Here is an 18123-nt window from a genome sequence, read left to right as displayed (position 1 = left end):
CTGCCCATTCGGCCCCCCAAAGTGCAGAGATGGGGTTTTGCTGTATTGCCCAGGTTGGTCTCAAACTCACGGGTTTAAGTGATTTTTCTGCCTTGGTCTCCCAAAATGTTGGAATTATAGGCATGAGCCACCACGCTCAGTTATATCTGGATTTTTGAACTCTCTAAAAAGAAACACATGTCAATTCATTGATTCATGCACACATAGACATATTCTTATAGACCTATGTGTATATGTACATACACATATGTATACACACATGCATACACACACACATGCACACACACACATACATTCTCTTTTTATTCCTGATAGGATTCTCAACATTTAACTATTTAGGATAAAAGATACATTTCATGGTCTGGCGTGGTGGCTCATGCCTGTAATCCCTCTACTTTGGGAGGCCAAGGTAGGTGGATCACCTGAGGTCAGGAGTATGAGACCAGTCTGGCCAACATGATGAAACTCCGTCTTCACTAAAAATATAAAAAATCAGCTGGGCATGATGGCAGACACCTATAATCCCAGCTATTCAGGAGGCTGAGGCAAGAGAATTACTTGAACTTGGGAGGTGGAGGTGGAGGTTGCAGTGAGTCAAGATCATGCCACTGCACTCCAGTCTGGGCAACAAGAGCGAAACTCTGTCTCGAAAAGAAAAAAAAAAAAAAGATATATTTTCCAGCTTCTCTTGTAGCTAGCTATGGCTCTGTGGCTTTTTTTATTTTTTATTTATTATTTTATTTTTATTTTTTTAAGAGATGGGGTTTCACTATGTTGGTCAGGCTGGTCTCGAAATCCTGATGTCATGTACCTCCTGCCTCGGCCTCCCAAAGTGCTGGGATTATAGGCGTGAACCACCGTGCCCAGCCTGACTCTGGCTTAGTTCTGGCCAGTGAGATGTAAGAGCAAGAATATGAATTCTGAGAGGAAAATTAATGGGAAGAGATGTGGCCTCCTTTTTGTTTTTTTTCCTGCTGTCTGGAAACCACAGCAGCCTTTTGGACCATCGCCTAGACTTGTTGAATTTATGAATGCTGCAAGCTGTAGTCCTGATTGTCTTGGAGACATATGTCAGTCCTGACTTTATTTTGGGTTTTCCGTTACAGCCAAAACTAATTCTATCAGGCCTGTATTTTGTTGTGTGGTTTTTCTTTTTCTTTCTTTCTTTCTTTTTTTTTTTTTTTTTTTTTTTCATTTTAAAAAAATACCAGTTTTGCTTTTTTGCAGACATCAGCAAAAAAGTAAAAAATCAATTTTATTGAGGTATACTTTGCACACAGTAAAATACAACCGATTTATGAGTAGAGTTTGTAAAATTTTAATAGATGTAAGCATTGAGTAATTACTACTGTAATCAAGATTTAGAACATTTCCAAAAATGCTTCTTTCAAGCCATCTTGCTGTCAATCCATTATTTCCTCCATTTACCCTGAACCCCAGGCTAATCTGCTTTCCGTCACTATAGATTAATTTAGCCCATTCTAGAATTTTATATAAATGGAAACATGCCATATAAATTCTTGTGTTTGACTTACTTTGCACAGCACAATGCTTTTGAGACTTGCTCATCTTCTCTCATGTGTTAGTGCTTTGTTCATTTCTATTGCTAAGTAGTAGTCCCTTTATGAATCTACCACAGATTATTCATCTTTTGATAGACAAATAGCTTCTTCTCAGTTTTTGGCTATTCTGTATAAAGCTACTATGATCATTCTTGTACAGGTCTTTTTGTAGACATATGTTTACATTTCTCTTGTAAGCAAAATTTCTAGATCACATGGTAAGTGTATGTTTATAAGAAACTAGCAAACTTTTTCAGAGTGATTATACTATTTTACAGTCTCACCTGCAAAATTGGAGAATTCATTTTCCTCCATATCCTTGCCAACACTTAGTATTGTTAGTAATTTTAATGTTAGCTATTCTAGTAAGTGTGTAGGGCCGTTTAATTGTGGCTTTAATTTACATTTCCTTGTTGACTGACATTAAATATCTTGTGATGAGGTCTCACTGTGTTGCCTGGGCTTGATTCAACCTCCTGGGCTCAAGCAGTTTCTCCTGCCTCAGGCTCCTGAGAAGCTGGGACTGCAAGTGTGCATCACTGTGTCTGGTTAATGTGTACATCATTTGTGAAGTGTCTGTTCTTGTCTTTTGTCCATTTGAAAAATAAGGTTGCATTTTTATTATTGAGGTTTTTTTGTTTTTGTTTTTGTTTTTGTTTTTTTTTTTTTTGAGACGGAGTTTCGCTCTTGTTACCCAGGCTGGAGTGCAATGGCGCGATCTCGGCTCACCACAACCTCCGCCTCCCGGGTTCAGGCAATTCTCCTGCCTCAGCCTCCTGAGTAGCTGGGATTACAGGCACGTGCCACCATGCCCAGCTAATTTTTTGTATTTTTAGTAGAGACGGGGTTTCACCATGTTGACCAGGATGGTCTCGATCTCTCGACCTCGTGATCCACCCGCCTCGGCCTCCCAAAGTGCTGGGATTACAGGCTTGAGCCACCGCGCCCGGCCTATTATTGAGTTTTAGAGTTTATTTTTGAGTTTAAATATTTTACATGGAAGTATTTTGTCACATAAATGTCATATTTATACACATAAATGTATTGTAAATATCTTTTTCCAGTCTGAATCTGCCTTTTATTTTCCTGATCATATCTTTTGAGGATGGAAATTGTAAATTTTGATAAAATACAATTTTTCAGTTTTTTTTTTTTCTTTTTGGTGTATATTTTTTGTATTCTAAGAAATCTTTGCTTACCAATGATTACAACAGTTTCTCCTCATCATTTTTTGGTTTAGTTTTTATGTTTAAGCCGATTAACTGTTTCAAGTTAATTTTTGTATATGGCGCAAGGAAAGGATTGGGGTTCCTTTTTTATTTTTTCTAAATTGATATCCAGTTGTTTGAGTATCATTTGTTTAAAAGGTCTTCTCATTTGGATTATCTTGGCACTTTCTTGAAAATAAATTTTTATATGTGTGGGTTAATTTCTGATTTCTTTATTTCATTGATACGTATAGCCATTTACTCTAATATCACAGTGTCTTAGTTACTGTAACTCAAGTTACTGTCTTAATTACTGTAGCTCTATAGGTGAAATTATGTAGTGTACAGTTCTCTGACTTGTTTGTTTTGAAAACTGTTGTGGTTACTCTAAGTCTTCAAATAGACATATACATTTTAGAGTTAGATTGTAAATTTGTACAGAACTGCCTCCTGAGATTTTGGTTGAGATTTTATTGAATCTATAGTAGTTTTGAGAGCATTGCTTTTCTAACAATGTTAAGTTTTCCAATCCATAAACATTATGTATCTTTCCATTTATTTTAAGTTCTTAATTTTTCTTAGTAAAAGTGTTAAGTGTACAACAGGTTTTGCACATATTTTAAAAAATTATTCCTAAGTTTTAATGTTTTTTGATATTATCTTAAATGGCTTGAGGTGCTGCAGCTGGCCTGCTTTTCAGTTTTATTTGTGAACTTTCCAGTGTCCTAACTAATATATCTGTTAGAGGAAAACCTAGTTCGAATATACGTTTTTGTAAAATATCTTTATTATGATGTAAAGTCAGAGAAAAGGAGTGATAAGATGAAAGTAAAGTGGTCTACTAATGAGGTAGAAAAAGCAGTGTGATTGAGTGAGATCTGAAGAGACAACTGTTGTAGTTAATGATTTGGATTTCTTGGTTTGTGGTTTTTAGAATCAAAGCAGGATTGGGTGCCAATTAATTCTAGAATTGGACATTAGAGTGAATGTCCGAATAACGGTAAAAAAAAAAAAGAAAGGCTAGTTTATTGAATGCATTTTCCACATTGACGAAAATCATCCTGTATTAATGAGGTTTTTACTGTTGTAATTAATACTTTTGCATAATTTTTTTCTTTTTTATTATTAGTATTTTTTTTGTTATGGAGTCTCACTCTGTCACCCAGGCTGGAATGCAGTGGCACTATCTCCACTTACTGCAACCTCCACTTCCCAGGTTTTAAGCAGTTCTCCTGCCTCAGCCTCCCAAGTAGCTGGGATTACAAGCCTGCGCCACCACACCAGCTAATTTTTGTATCTTTAGTAGAGATGAGATTTCACCATGTTGGCCAGGCTGGTCTCAAACTCTGGACCTCAAGTGATTCGCCTGCCTTGGCCTTACAACTGCTGGGATGACCGGTGTCAGCCACTGTGCCCAGCCTGTGTATAGATTTTTTTTTTTTTTTTTTGAGATAGAGTGTCTCAGTCTATTGCCCAGGCTAGAGTGCAGTGGCACGGTCTTGGCTCACTGCATCCTCTGCCTCCTGGGTTCAAGCCATCCTCCTGCCTCAGCCTCCTGAGTAGCTGGGACTACAGGCATGTGCCATCATGCCTGGCCAAATTTTGTATTGTTGATAGTGATGGGGTTTTACCGTGTTGGCCAGGCTGATCTGGAACTCCTGACCTCAGGTGATCAGCCTGCCTCAGCCTCTCAAAGTGCTGGGATTACAGGCATGAACCACCGTGCCCAGCCATAGATTTTTAGAAGTTCTGCCTGTCATTGCATTGCAAGATTGATGAAGACAGGAATCTTCTTTCTTGATAGCCAGAATATCATCAGTACTCAGTACTCAATAAATATTTATTGAATAGTTAATTATAAGAATGATGTCAGGGCTTTGTGTGGAGAATAACAGAGCTACCTTTATTTCTTCACATCTAAGTCCTTAAGATCTCTTAATAATTCCTCCTTTTTTCTTTTTTCTCTTCCTACTATATGGTGTCTCTCAATTCAGGTCCTCTCTGGACTGTTGCAAGAATATTTTAATAGGGTTCCCTGTGCTTAAACTGGCATTTACCTTACACTAGTAATTTTCTTTCTTTTTTTTTTTTTTTTTTACATAAAGTAATATGTACTTAAAATTCATGATACATTTACTTCATTTTTTAGCTTGACCTTCTAGTAGATCCTTAGCTTCATTTATTTTGGCTGCTATATAAGGAGATCCTCCTTTGTCAGGATGATTTAAAAGCATAATTCGTCGATGAGCATCTCTTATTTTCCCTTTATTGGCAGTAGGGCTTACACCTAGTATTAATGCTGCTTCCCGTTTTGTCATTTTGGGTTCAAACCCACCTCTGTAATAGCCACCACTGAAGGCAGATTTTGGTAGACTTTGAAAAACTTGTTTTACTTGAGGCTCCATATGCTTCATGGCTTGCAAAACATAACGGCCTGCAAATCCTGCAGCTGCAATGGTCAGTCCAACTGCTACCATTGTACTGGCCATGGCCTCCGCCGCGAGCCCGGCTCATTCCCGCGCACCGCGGCCCGCACGCCGGGAGCAGAGCGACACCCCCCACACTAGTAATTTTCTAGTCTAGCCTCTACACTACAGCCTTGATGATTTTTTATTTATTAATATTATTGTGGAAAAAACACATAACATAAAATTTACCGTCTTAACCATTCAAGTGTTCAATTCAGTATTGTTACATATATTCACATTGTTGTATAATCAGTCCCCAGAACTTTTTCATCTTGCTAACTGAAACTCTATATTCATTAAATAGCAACTTCCAACTTCCTCCTGTCCCCAGTCCCTGGCAGCAACCATTCTGGTTTCTATTTCTATTAATCGGACTGCTCTAGATAGCGCATATAAGTGGAACCATATAGTATTTGTGTTTTTTGTAACTGACTTATGTTACTTAGCATGATGGCCTCAAGGTTCATCTGTGTTGTAGCATGCGTCAGAATTTCCTTTCTTTTTTGTGAGATGGAGTCTCATTCTTTTGCCAGGCTGGAGTGCAGTGACACAATCTTGGCTCACTACGATCTCCACCTCCCAGGTTTAGGGGATTCTCCTGCCTCAGTCTCCCAAGTATCTGGGACTACAGGCATGTGCCACCATGCCCAGCTAATTTTTGTATTTTTAGTAGAGATGGGGTTTCACCATATTGGCCACGATGGTCTTGATCTCCCGACCTCTTGATCTGCCTGCCTCAGCCTCCCAAAGTGCTGGGATTACAGGCAATTTCCTTCCTTTTTAAGTTTGAAAAATACTCTGTTTTATGTTTATGTCACATTGTGTTAATTCATCCATCAGTGGATACTTGTATTGCTTCTCACCTCTTGGTTATTGTGAATACTACTGCTATGAACATGAATGTACAAATAGCTCTTCAAGACTCTGCTTTCAGTTATTTTGGGTATATACCCAGAATTGGAATTGCTGGATCATAGTAATTCTATTTTTAATTTTCTGAGGAATTACCAAGCTGTTTTCCATAGTGGCTATAGCATTTGACATTCCCACCAGCATTGCACAAGGATTCCAGTTTTTCTACATCCTTACCAACACTTGCTATTTTCTGTTTATTTGTTGGTAAAGTTATATATATATATTTTATTGTGTTTTAGGTTTTGGGGTACATGTGAAGAACATGTAAGATTGTTGCATAGGTACATACATGGCAGTGTGGTTTTTCTGCCTTCCTCCTCATAACCTATATCTGGCGTTTCTCCCCATACCCATGTTATCCCTCCCTAAATCCCCACCCTGTCCTAGTCCCACCCCTCCGCACAGACCCCAGTGTGTGATGCTCCCCTCCCTGTGTCCATGTGTTCTCATTGTTCAACACCCACCTATGAGTAAGAACATACAGTGTTTGATTTTCTGTTCTTGTGTCAGTTTGCTGAGAATGATGGTTTCCAGGTTCATCTGTGTCGCTACAAAGGACACGAACTCATTGTTTTTTATGGCTGCATAGTATTCCATGGTGTATATGTGCCACATTTTCCCTGTCCAGTCTATCATCAATAGGCATTTGGGTTGGTTCCAAGTCTTTGCTATTGTGAACAATGCTGCAGTGAACATTTGTGTGCATGTGTCCTTATAATCGAACGATTTATAATCCTTTGGATATACCCAGTAATGGGATTGCTGGGTCAAATGGAATTTCTATTTCTAGGTCCTTGAGGAATCACCACATTGTCTTCCACAATGATTGAACTAATTTACACTCCCACCAACAGTGTAAAAGTGTTCCTATTTCTTCACAACCTCTCCAGCATCTGTTGTCTCCAGGTTTTTTAATGATCGCCATTCTAACTGGTGTGAGATGGTATCTCAATGTAGTTTTGACTTGCATTTCTCTAACGACCAGTGATGATGAGCATTTTTTCATACAGTATGAAATGATATTTCATTGTGCTTTTAATTACATTTCCTTAATTATTATTGATCTGAGCATCTTTTCATGGGCTTATTTGCTATTTGTTTACTGTCTTTGGAGAAATGTCTATTCAAGTCTTTTGCTCATTTTAAAATGAGGTTTTTTTTCTTCTGTTGCTGAGCTGTAAAAATTTTAAAAAATCTAGTTATTAATCTCTTATCATGTATATGATTTGCAAAAATTTTCTCCCATTTCTATATAGATTGCTTTTTGCTGTATTGATTATTTCTTTTGGCACCAAGAACACCTGGGTGATATTTTAAAATCTTAGACTTTTTTGTTGTTGTTGTTGAGGCGGAATCTCACTCAGTCACCCAGGCTGGAGTGCAATGGCATGATCTTGGCTCACCACAACACTCACCTCCTGGGTTCAAACGAGTCATGTTCCTCAGCCTCCTGACTAGCTAGAATTACAGGTGTGCGCTACCACGCCTGGCAAATTTTTGTACTTTTAGTAGAAATGGGGTTTCACCATGTTGGTCAGACTAGTCTCGAACTCCTGGCCTCAAGTGATCCACCCACCTCGGCCTTTCAAAGTACTGAGCTTACAGGGGTGAGCCACTCTGCCTGGCCTAAAATCTCAGACTTTGTCAAATTACTTTCTATGACCCAGAGCTTAAACATCTGTTTTTTGGAATTGAGCACAACCTGGTTTCTAATGATCTCTCTGGCTTAATTTTTATTTTTATACATATACAGTTGGCCCTTTGAGAGGAGTTGGCTCCAGGACTCTCCTGCAGATCCCCAAATCCAAGGATGCTGAAGTCCATTATATAAAATGGCATAGTGCTGTATATATATAACAAATACCCTTGCTCTGTTTTCTGCCTAGCAATTCAAACTCTAGTGAGGGAAAAATATTTGAAGTTCAGAAAGTGTCAAGATTTATATTATTCTTTCTTAGATGTTCTTCATATTCATCTAGAGAACCTCTTATTTATTTTTGAAAGATACCAGAAATCTCTTTTCTAACCACCTACTTTTTTTTTTTTTTTTTTTTTTTTTAGATGGAGTTTTGCTCTTGTTACCCAGGCTGGAGTGCAATGGCGCGATCTCGGCTCACCGCAACCTCCGCCTCCTGGGTTCAGGCAATTCTCCTGCCTCAGCCTCCTGAGTAGCTGGGATTACAGGCACGCGCCACCATGCCCAGCTAATTTTTTTGTATTTTTAGTAGAGATGGGGTTTCACCATGTTGACCGGGATGGTCTCGATCTCTCGACCTCGTGATCCACCCGCCTCGGCCTTCCAAAGTGCTGGGATTACAGGCTTGAGCCACCGCGCCCGGCCCTAACCACCTACTTTTATATGCAGAATGGAATTGAGCACTGAACCCTGTGTATAATTCTGTTACAGCATCTCAAATGTTTTCATTTACCTGTTTGTTTACCTCTGTATTTTGCTCTCTGGACTGACAGTTCTGTGTCAGAGTTTTTGTTATGGGTCTTTTGTTGTTAATCTAACTGTGTGGTAATCAGTGTGTGGTATGTAATTTAATAATAAATGTTTGTTAAATAAATAACAAATGTTATTGTTATTTAATAAATAAAATTTAAATAAAATAACATTTGTCATTTAATAACAAATATTAAATAAATTTATTTAATAACAAATGTTAATTAGTGAGTAAATGAAGGTGTTATTTCATTCCACAGTGATATGAAGAAATACACAAGACTGGATAATTTATAAAGGAAAGAGGTTTAATTGACTCAGTTCCACATTACTGGGGAGGCCTCAGGACACTTATGATCATGGCAGAAGGCAAAGGAGAAGCAGGAACCTTCTTCTTAGAGTGGCAAGACAGAGTGTGGCATGCAAGCAGGGGAAATGTCAGATGCTTTGTAAAACGATCAAATCTTGTGAGACTCACTCAATATTGAGAACAGCATGGGGAAACTGCCCCCATAATCCAATTTCCTCCACCTGATCCTGCCCTTGACAGGTGGGAATTATGATAATACAGGGATTACAATTCAAGATGAGAGTTTGGGTGGGGACACAGCTGAATCATACCAATGAAGAAATGAATTAATGTTAAGTTAGTGTTATTGAATCTCCAGAGTTGCACTAGAATAGACTTTAATTCTGGTTGCCTGCACTGGTAACTGTACTTAAATGATTTCTGGGAGAAAATAGGTCTCATTTGCAAGCTTCTTTTTGGCAGTCCTTGCTGTCTTCCCCTAGAACCCAGCAACTTTGTAGCAGATCTTTGTTATTGGGTGGAGGTTTTATTACGGCTTGTACTTTATTTGTATATAATTTACATGTGATCTTAGCCTAGAAGGGTTGTTTCTGTTTCAAAGTAATTTGAAATCTCTGTAAGGATGTTCATCAGACAGAATTGCTCATATTATTTTATATGTATTTGCTATCGTTGTTGTTATTCAGGGTAGATCACAGAGCCTGGGAAATAACCCTTTGGTTGGTTTTCAAAATTAAGCCAAAACGAAAAATAGTAATTTCCCCTTCTTCCATTAGAACTGTAGCTCTTGTTATGAATTCTGGTAATAAATTACTTCATTGAAGTCAAATAGTTTATGATGTTCCTTGGCAAGGAAATCTTGAAAATATTTTACTGTTACAGCAAATTTCACACTAAGTTATATTTCAAAAAGTCATTAGTAAAAGTTCTGGAAAAAGAACAGTCACCGTCAAGTGATACGCTACCAAAAGACGGATTGCTACTATTTTAGATGATTTAGCTGTGCTAGTTATATGGGATTTTTATGAGTTATGCTATGCATGATTTCCAGTAAAACTTTGATTTTAAATGTAAATATTTATTTAAATGTTTAATCCACTCCTAACATAAATACTAAGTTGTGTGTTTTTATAAATTTGTTTAAATGTTAGAACTTATCTATATATAGGCACATTCTGCATTGAAATAAGTGGAATAATTTTCATCCTAGCTTTTTGGGGACAGTATTTCTATTTGCTGAGTGATGAAAAAGTAATTAGTTATGAAATGAGATACAAACTGTGATAGATTCTTCTGTAAGTAGAACATTTTAAGTTTTACCTTGGTTCTTGCAAGAATATTTAGTACTTATACATGATTTTTCCTTGTGTTCAAATGTGCTCAGCTGCAAAGGGAGTAGTGACTCAGATAATTTAATACGGGGAATAGTCCAGAATTTGACCTTTAAATTGTTTTGGAATTTGCATTCAAATATTGATATCTCTGAAACAGGTATGAGCAGCACTTTCCACAATATAGTAAACAGTCCAGTAATGTTTTCATCTTGAAATAAACTGCAGGTTGCCAACTGTTTCTTTATTATCTAAAACAAAATTGCCTTTATTTCTGTATTGTTGCAATTTTTAATCTGCTTTTAGTCTGGGGTATAATAATTTGGTGTTAAAAGGTTTTCAGTTTTTGAAAATCTTCAGTTATCTCTTGCCTCTCACTTACCAGGCTGGCCTGATGTGATACCACCTGCTTTTCTTTATATATATATATATATATATTTTTTTTTTTTTCTTTTTTTTCTTTTGCAAGTTTTTGCTGTAGTAGCACCTGCTTTTCTTTATGGACATAACCATTACTCTAAAATTTGAGAGTGATTAAAAATTACAATCTAGTATAATGAACAAGGTAGACATTGGGCCATTTATTCATTTCTAAAACCTCTCTGTATGTATGTGTGTCTGCCATATACCAGCTTTTTTTTTGTGGATAGAGGATCCAAAGATGATAGTCTTTGAGAAGCTTATATTTTGCAGTTTGGCAAGGGGGTGGTGGCAGGGGAGATAGGTAAAAAATTACAATGTATTGTCATAAGTTCTGTGATTGAGATAAGGAAATGTCATAGGAATGTGTAGGAGGGTCATTTAACCCAGAGTTCAAAATGTACATCTCAATTGAGTTTTGAAGGATGAGTAGAAATTAGCCAGGTAAAGAGGAAAATAAGTCTGGAAAAACTCTAAGACAATGTGACCAGTATAGGAGATTAGTCTTAGACTAAATAGTGGCTATCATTTATTGAGTTCTACCATGTGCCAAACTCTGTGATAGGAGTTTGAAACCACTTACTTCAGTGTAACTTGTGGGGCAGGTGCTATTATTCATAGTTTGTAAATGAAGAAACAGAGTCACAAGTTTCCTCAAGTCATGACGTGGTTAATTAATAGTATTGCTAGTTTAAAAAACTTTAGATTCTCTGGCTTTTTCTTTCTGTACGCTATTTTCTTCCAGCAAAGGACAGTTTCAAGATGGAGGAGATAAATAGTTACCATGCTATTGAAAGTTCACATATGTAGATTAATTTTGAAAAGTGTGCAGAGGGATTTATAATGACTTGTTTGTTCATTTAGAACTATTTACTGAGAGCCTCTCCTGTGCCAAGAACTATGCTAAGAATTCGGAATAAAATGATAAATGCCAAAGTTGAGGTAGATGGTGAAAGAAAGCGAGGACACTGAGTGAAGCCATAGTTTGAAAAAGCTGGATTGCAAAGGAAAAGATAACGATTGAGCAATACGTTTTAGGGGAAGTCAGTAGTTCTTTAGTTTTTGTTTTTTTCCTATGGGAAGTATTAAAACTTTTTTTTATATGCTGAAGAGAAAGAGCCATAGCAGGGGAAAGCTAGAAGATATAAAAGAAAGAGCTTTTAGGTCGCATGTTTAATTAAGTAGATGGTGAGATGATTCTTGAATTTGTAATAGATGTATAATTTTAGTATGATTAGCCTGTTCTTGAGTAATGAGACTTGAATAAACAATGAATCCTCTTATTTAAATGATTACTATAACCTCTTATGTCCGATTTATGCATTCCTCTTTATTGTCCCACAGTTATTCTGCCCTTACTTCTGTTTATCATAGGATTCGTTATACTGAATTAGAGTCATTGATATCTACCTGTTAGATGATGCGCTTCTTGTGTGGGAGGGTTGAGAAGAGACTATGTCTGATGCCACCTAACGACTGGTATAATCCCACTTCAGTAAATGCTTATTGAATCAGTGAATCAATGAATAACTTGGACCTCCTTATTTTTACCATTTTTGAACAATTTTCTTTTTGACTTCGAAGGGTTAAAAGGTATATAGCTACCCTGTGAAGGTTTTGTTTGTTAGAAATCAAGTACTTAACACTTTAAGGTATGATTTAGAATAGATAAAAAGAGAACTTTTAAAATTTTTGATGTTGAAAGGATCTTGTTGGTTATTTTTTTGGAAACTCTGTAATGATTATTTTATACAAAGGTTACAATATGCATAAAATAATTTCTGATATTGAAGTATGGTAAGCAGAAATTAATAAAACAGCCTTTATTAATTTCTTTCAGTTTATGGTGGTTTGCTCGCTGTGAGATTTGTCTCTAGGCATAGTAAGACAGAAAAATAAAGAATTGCAAGATATAACCAAATTTTAATGTAAAGTATGTTTCTATTATTACCTTGGGAACAATGTTTTAAAATTTATCAGCACTCACAATTGTTAGGGCATTTAAAAATGACGTTGCAATTAATAATGATGATTTAGTCTGTTCATTTTCTTAGGTCTGTTAGATTCTGTTTGCTTTTTATAATACAGAATATTGAAATTTATGCCGAAGTTATATGGTTTACCTTAAATATCAAAGTACACTTAATTAAGAAAAAAATGGAGAGTCTTTTAAGTTTTTCCAGATTTTTTGATATAGACCTTTCTTCTTTTTGAGATGGTCTGTCGGCCAGGCTGGAGTGCAGTGATGCAGTCTCGGCTCACTGAAACCTCCTCCTTTTGGGTTCAAGCAACTCTCCTGCTTTAGCCTCTCTAGTAGCTGGGTCTACAGGCACCCACCACCATGCCTAGCTAATTTTTAGTAGAGAGAGGGTTTCACCATGTTGGTCAGGCTGATCTTAAACTCCTGACCTCAGATGATCTGCCTGCCTTGGCCTCCCAAAGTGCTGGACTTACTGGCATGGTGCCTAGCCTGTATATAGACCTTTTCACTCCTCTTGATAAGCTGTGATTTAAAGGAAAAATAAATTTCTAATTTTTCTTTATGAATTATACTATCAACAACTACTGGTTTATTTTTACTCTTGGATTAAATTAAAATTTCAATTTATATTTACAATAAGAGATACTTTCATACAATCTAATGAGTTTCTTAGATTTATCCTTTTAGAGAGTTAAAATCAATTTATCATCAGTTCAGAGACCTATTGTAGTGGTGTATCTAGAAGTGTAGAAAAAAGATATCCTCATACTTTTTTTGTTATTTTTTATTAAGCTTTGTGTTTAAAAGCCAATGATACAATTAAAAAAAATTAAATTGCCTGTGAATGTGGTATGTAGTTCCCCATAAATATGTTATTTTACCATTAATGTCATGGAGTTTTCTTGTTTCAGAATCCCATCCACAAGATTCCTGACTCACATGAGATAACGCTGAAGCATGGCACTAAAACAGTAAGTTTAAAATTCTAGTTTTTTCCCTCACAAATTACAGGGCTGTCATGGAAAAGTAAACTAATAAGATACATTTGTATTAAGGCTAATTACACAATCAACTGATGACATAAAAGCTATAGACATTAAGGAAAAATAGATTACTTTTATGTTCAGTCAAAATAACCATTTCCTTTTAGTTAAAATAGGAACACTTATTGTCATTGTTATTGTTGGCTTTAAATACCTCTTATTCTTTAATATAGGAAAATTATAAGTGGAAGAAAGAAATGAAACTCAAACACAATTTTGCTTTATAGTGTGGGAAAATTTCTCATTACCCTTAGCTTTATTTCTATATCAGTAAAAGGCATGAGTTTGTTCATTTTTGACATGAATGTTGAGATAAGAAATGAACTTTAAGTACTTACTGTATGGCTCTAAGGTTATATTAATAATACTTAGTTTATAGATTGCATGTTTATGTTGTTGTGTTTACTTATGTTTGAGTAATCTAAAATATTTAAAGACGAATAATATAAAATATTTGAGATATAAGGTGAAATCATTGTATCTTATTGCAAAACCACTAAAAGGCCAGGCATGGTGGTTCATGTCTGTAATCCGAGCACTTTGGGAGGCTGAGGCAGGCGGATCACAAGGTCAGGAGGTCAAGACCATCCTGGCTAACATGGTGAAACCCTGTCTCTACTAAAAAAATTAGCCAGCGTGGTGACACCTGTCTGTAGTCCTAGCTACTTGGGAGGCTGAGGCAGGAGAATCCTTTGTACTCAGGAGGTGGAGAGTGCAGTGAGCCAAGATCACGACACTGCACTCCAACCTGGGCGACAGAGCAAGACTCTGCCTCAAAAGAAAATTATATTAAATATAATAGATTTAGTGTTCTTTTAAATGAAATGTAAAGTATTTAAAAATATCTTTGTTTTAATTTTTAGTGGAAATAGCTATACATGAATCACATAAACAAAAGCTCTTTGGAGTCCTCAATAGATTTTAAGACTGTAAAAAGTCTTGAAATACAACAATGTGGGAATTGCTGCCCTAAGAAATTATTTCTATCTAATTTTTAATATGTTTATTTTTTGTTAAATCAGGTTTCTTATATTTTTATTCTGAAATTGTGATGGAATTCTATTTTTTGTGTTTTTAAGTAAATAAGAAAAAAAATGTAGACAGTTTTTAAAAGGAAGTTTTTCTGTCCTATAGTCTGGAGAATTTTACAGCTGAGGGATGGGTCATGAGTTTCACAAGTTTGATTTAAATATTCCTTTTTTTTTTGGCAAATTAAGTTTTATCTTGTAGAGAAACATAACTTAAAAAATACTCCAATATCTAATTGATTTTACACATTGAAAATCAATTGGAGTATCTAATTTTACTCTTGGATTAACTCATTTTTCTTTCAATCCTGGCTTTGTCCTACATGCAAATATTTTAAAATAAATGTTGGACTAGGGGCCGGGCACGGTGGCCCTCGCCTGTAATCCCAGCACTTTGGGAGGCTGAGGCAGGTGGATCACGAAGTCAAGAGATTGAGACCATCCTGGTCAGCATGGTGAAACCCCGTCTCTACTAAAAATACAAAACATTAGCTGGGTATGGTGGTGTGTGCCTGTAATCCCAGCTACTCAGGAGGCTGAGGCAGGAGAATTGCCTGAACCCAAGAGGCGGAGGTTGCGGTGAGCTGAGATTGTGCCATTGTACTCCAGCCTGGGTAACAAGAGCGAAACTCTGTCTCAAAAAAAAAAAAAAAAAATGTTGGACTAGAAGTTGACTTTTCTATCTGATCTTGTTTTTCTTTTAAACGAGTTACTTAAAATATGTCCATAAGGCAAATCTTATTTGTTTCCTATATACTTTACATTTTAGTCCCCCTGTCCCCATTTTACAGGATTATTTAAAAGCAAACACCTGACTTTATATGATTTCATCTGTAAATTATTTCAGTATGAATCTCTAAGAGATAATATTGGGCTGTCTCTGCCTCCCTCTTTTTGAATATGCACACATACACTCTCTCCTACATAATGCCATCTTTATTATACTTAATTTTTTTCAATAATTATTTAATCTAGTATCCCATTAGTGTTCAAATTTCTCCAGTTGTCCCATACATCTTTTTAGAGTCAATTTGTTCAAACTAGTCTTGTAATGATGTCTGATGTATTCTTAGGAGAGTTATCATTATCCTTATTTTTTAATCTTTTAATTTATAACAGTTTTTCTGCTCTTTCTCCTTGCCATTGAAGAAACATGTATATTCATTTAGTGAATATACTTACTATGGCCTAATAGTCAACTGAACCCTTCCCAGTGAATGTGATGATAAAGTCTAAAGCTTCTTTTTAGAAAGAAGGAGAAGGTGATACACATTAATTTTCTTAACATAAAGGTTAAAACTGAAAATGTTTTTTTGCTCATTCCCAAGTTGGAAAAGACACTTTCTTGTTTTTTTTTTTTTTTTTTTTTTTTTTTTTTTTTTGAGACAAACCTTATTAGGAGAAGAAATACGTAGAGGCTAGTGAGTGCGAAGGTGTGGTAGCAGAACCCAGAGCCTTGCTCTGTTGCTCAGGCTGAAATGCAGTGGCACCATCTTGGCTCATTGCAACATCAGCCTCCCAGGTGCAAGTGATTCTCCTGCCTTAGCCTCCCAAGTAGCTGGGATTACAGGTACCTGCCGTGACGCCCGGAAGTTTTTGTATTTTCAGTAGAGATGAGATTCTGCCATGTTGGCCAGGCTGGTCTTCAACTCCTGACCTTAGGTTATCCACCCGCCTCGGCCTCCTAAAGTGCTGATATTACAGGGGTGAGCCAGCATGCCAGGACTCTGAGCTTTGTTTTCTATCTTTCTAAAGATAGAAAGATATCCTTCATATCCTTTTGGTGGACGATGAATTATATATACAGTCAGCAGCAGAGATCCTAATACTTCAGTGAATGGTAGCATTGAAAGCCTCATTTTGTAACTTTGCTTTAGAATTTGCCATCTTTCTTCTTAGCTAGGAGTATAGTCAAGTTTGCAATTTATTCTGTTTTTTCTTGATTAAAAGGAATTTATCTTATAGTTGTCAGACTGCGTGTTTATTTTAAATAAGTTTTTACAATTTTTAGTTCTCCTTTCTTTTAGACAAATATTAGTAGAGTTTGTATTTTGTGCCAGGTCCACTGCTGGGCACAGACAAGGTCTCTGTCCATGTGGCACTTATACTTTTGAGGGAAGGACAGGTACAGAATAGAGGAACCACAGATGAAGTTGTAATTTTATATTGTGTTGTAGTGAGATGAACACTGGTGTTTCTTGGGCACAAGAAATGACTTTGTTTTCACTCGTATGTTTTCCTTAACGTCTTTAGAATGCATGTCTAATTTTAACATAGTAAGTATTAATTATTTATATATGATTCCCTTATGAAATCAGTTTTTACAAGTGCTAATTGAAATGAGTATAACTTATTTTGTCAATATCTGGCTTATTTAATTGTAATTATATTACATTAATTACTTTTCAAATCTACTTATTAGGAGAACTGATCTATAGAAGCTTCCTGTATAGAAAAAATTGATTCTGGCCAGGTGCAGTCGCTCAAGGCTGTAATTCCACCACTTTGTGAGGCTGAATGAAGCAGGCAGATCATCTGAGGTCAGGAGTTCAAGACCAACCTGGTCAACAAGTAAAACCCCATTTCTACTAAAAAATACAAAAATTAGCCGGGATGTGGTGGCGTGTACCTGTAACCCCAGCTACTAGGGAGGCTGAGGCAGGAAAAGCACTTGATCCCAGGAGGCAGAAGTTGCAGTGAGCCAAGATCGCACCACTGCATTCCAGCCTGGATGACAGAGTGAGACTCTGTCTAAAAAAAAAAAAAGAAAACCCAAAAAACTTTTATTGTCTCCAACGTACGATAATCACGTTAAATATTCCTAATGTTCTTTTCTTCTGAGAAGGTGGTAGATCTAGGAACTTCCTGCCTTAACAGAAAGCTACATATATCTCAGGAACAGTGAGTTACACATAGGATATTGACATGTGAATTGGACCTAGGAAAGTTCACAGGGAAAGCAAAAAAAAAAAAAAAAATTTTTTTTTTTTTTTTTGACATGGAGTCTCACTCTGTTGTCAGCCTGGAATGCAATGTCATGATCTCTGCTCATGGCAACCTCTGTCTCCTGGGATTAAGCAATTCTCCTGCCTCAGTCTCCTGAGTAACTGGGATTACAGGCATGCGCTACCACGTCTGGCTAATTTTGTATTTTTGGTAGAGACATAGCTTCTCCATGTTGGTCAGGCTGGTCTTAAACTCCTGACTTCAAATAATCTGCCTGCCTTGGCCTTCCAAAGTGCTGGGATTATAGGAGTAAGCCACTGTGCCTGGGCATAAATTTATTATTATTATTTCTTTAGACAGAGTCTCTCTGTGTTGCCCAGGCTGGAATGCAATGGCACAATCTCAGCTCACTGCAGTCTCCGCCTCCCGAGTTTCAGTGATTTGTGTGTCTCAGGACACAAGATA

General features: G+C 36.6%; 2 protein-coding genes across 7 annotated transcripts in view; one reads left to right on the top strand and one right to left on the bottom strand.

The window, feature by feature from the left end:
• Positions 1-18123, top strand: part of WDR70 (WD repeat domain 70) — a 438306-nt gene that overhangs the window by 47957 nt on the left and 372226 nt on the right. For all 6 annotated transcript variants that reach the window (XR_012513868.1, XR_012513869.1, XR_012513870.1 and 3 more), the window contains one exon: positions 13553-13612. Coding sequence is in view for 2 of the 6 variants with exons in the window: in XM_074386536.1 (XP_074242637.1) it covers positions 13553-13612 (60 nt within the window). In the remaining 4 variants the exon portion in view is untranslated. The remainder of the gene's footprint in view (positions 1-13552; positions 13613-18123) is intronic.
• Positions 4873-5287, bottom strand: LOC101037878 (mitochondrial import inner membrane translocase subunit TIM14). The gene has a single exon (XM_039466365.2). It carries the CDS (start codon positions 5257-5259, stop codon positions 4909-4911), a length of 351 nt encoding a protein of 116 aa, XP_039322299.1. The 5' UTR covers positions 5260-5287; the 3' UTR covers positions 4873-4908.

The sequence above is a fragment of the Saimiri boliviensis genome, chromosome 1 (genome assembly GCF_048565385.1).
Source record: "Saimiri boliviensis isolate mSaiBol1 chromosome 1, mSaiBol1.pri, whole genome shotgun sequence".
Classification (NCBI taxonomy): domain Eukaryota; kingdom Metazoa; phylum Chordata; class Mammalia; order Primates; family Cebidae; genus Saimiri; species Saimiri boliviensis.
Note: the sequence above shows the minus strand (reverse complement) of the source record. Positions and strands in the feature narration are given on the sequence as shown.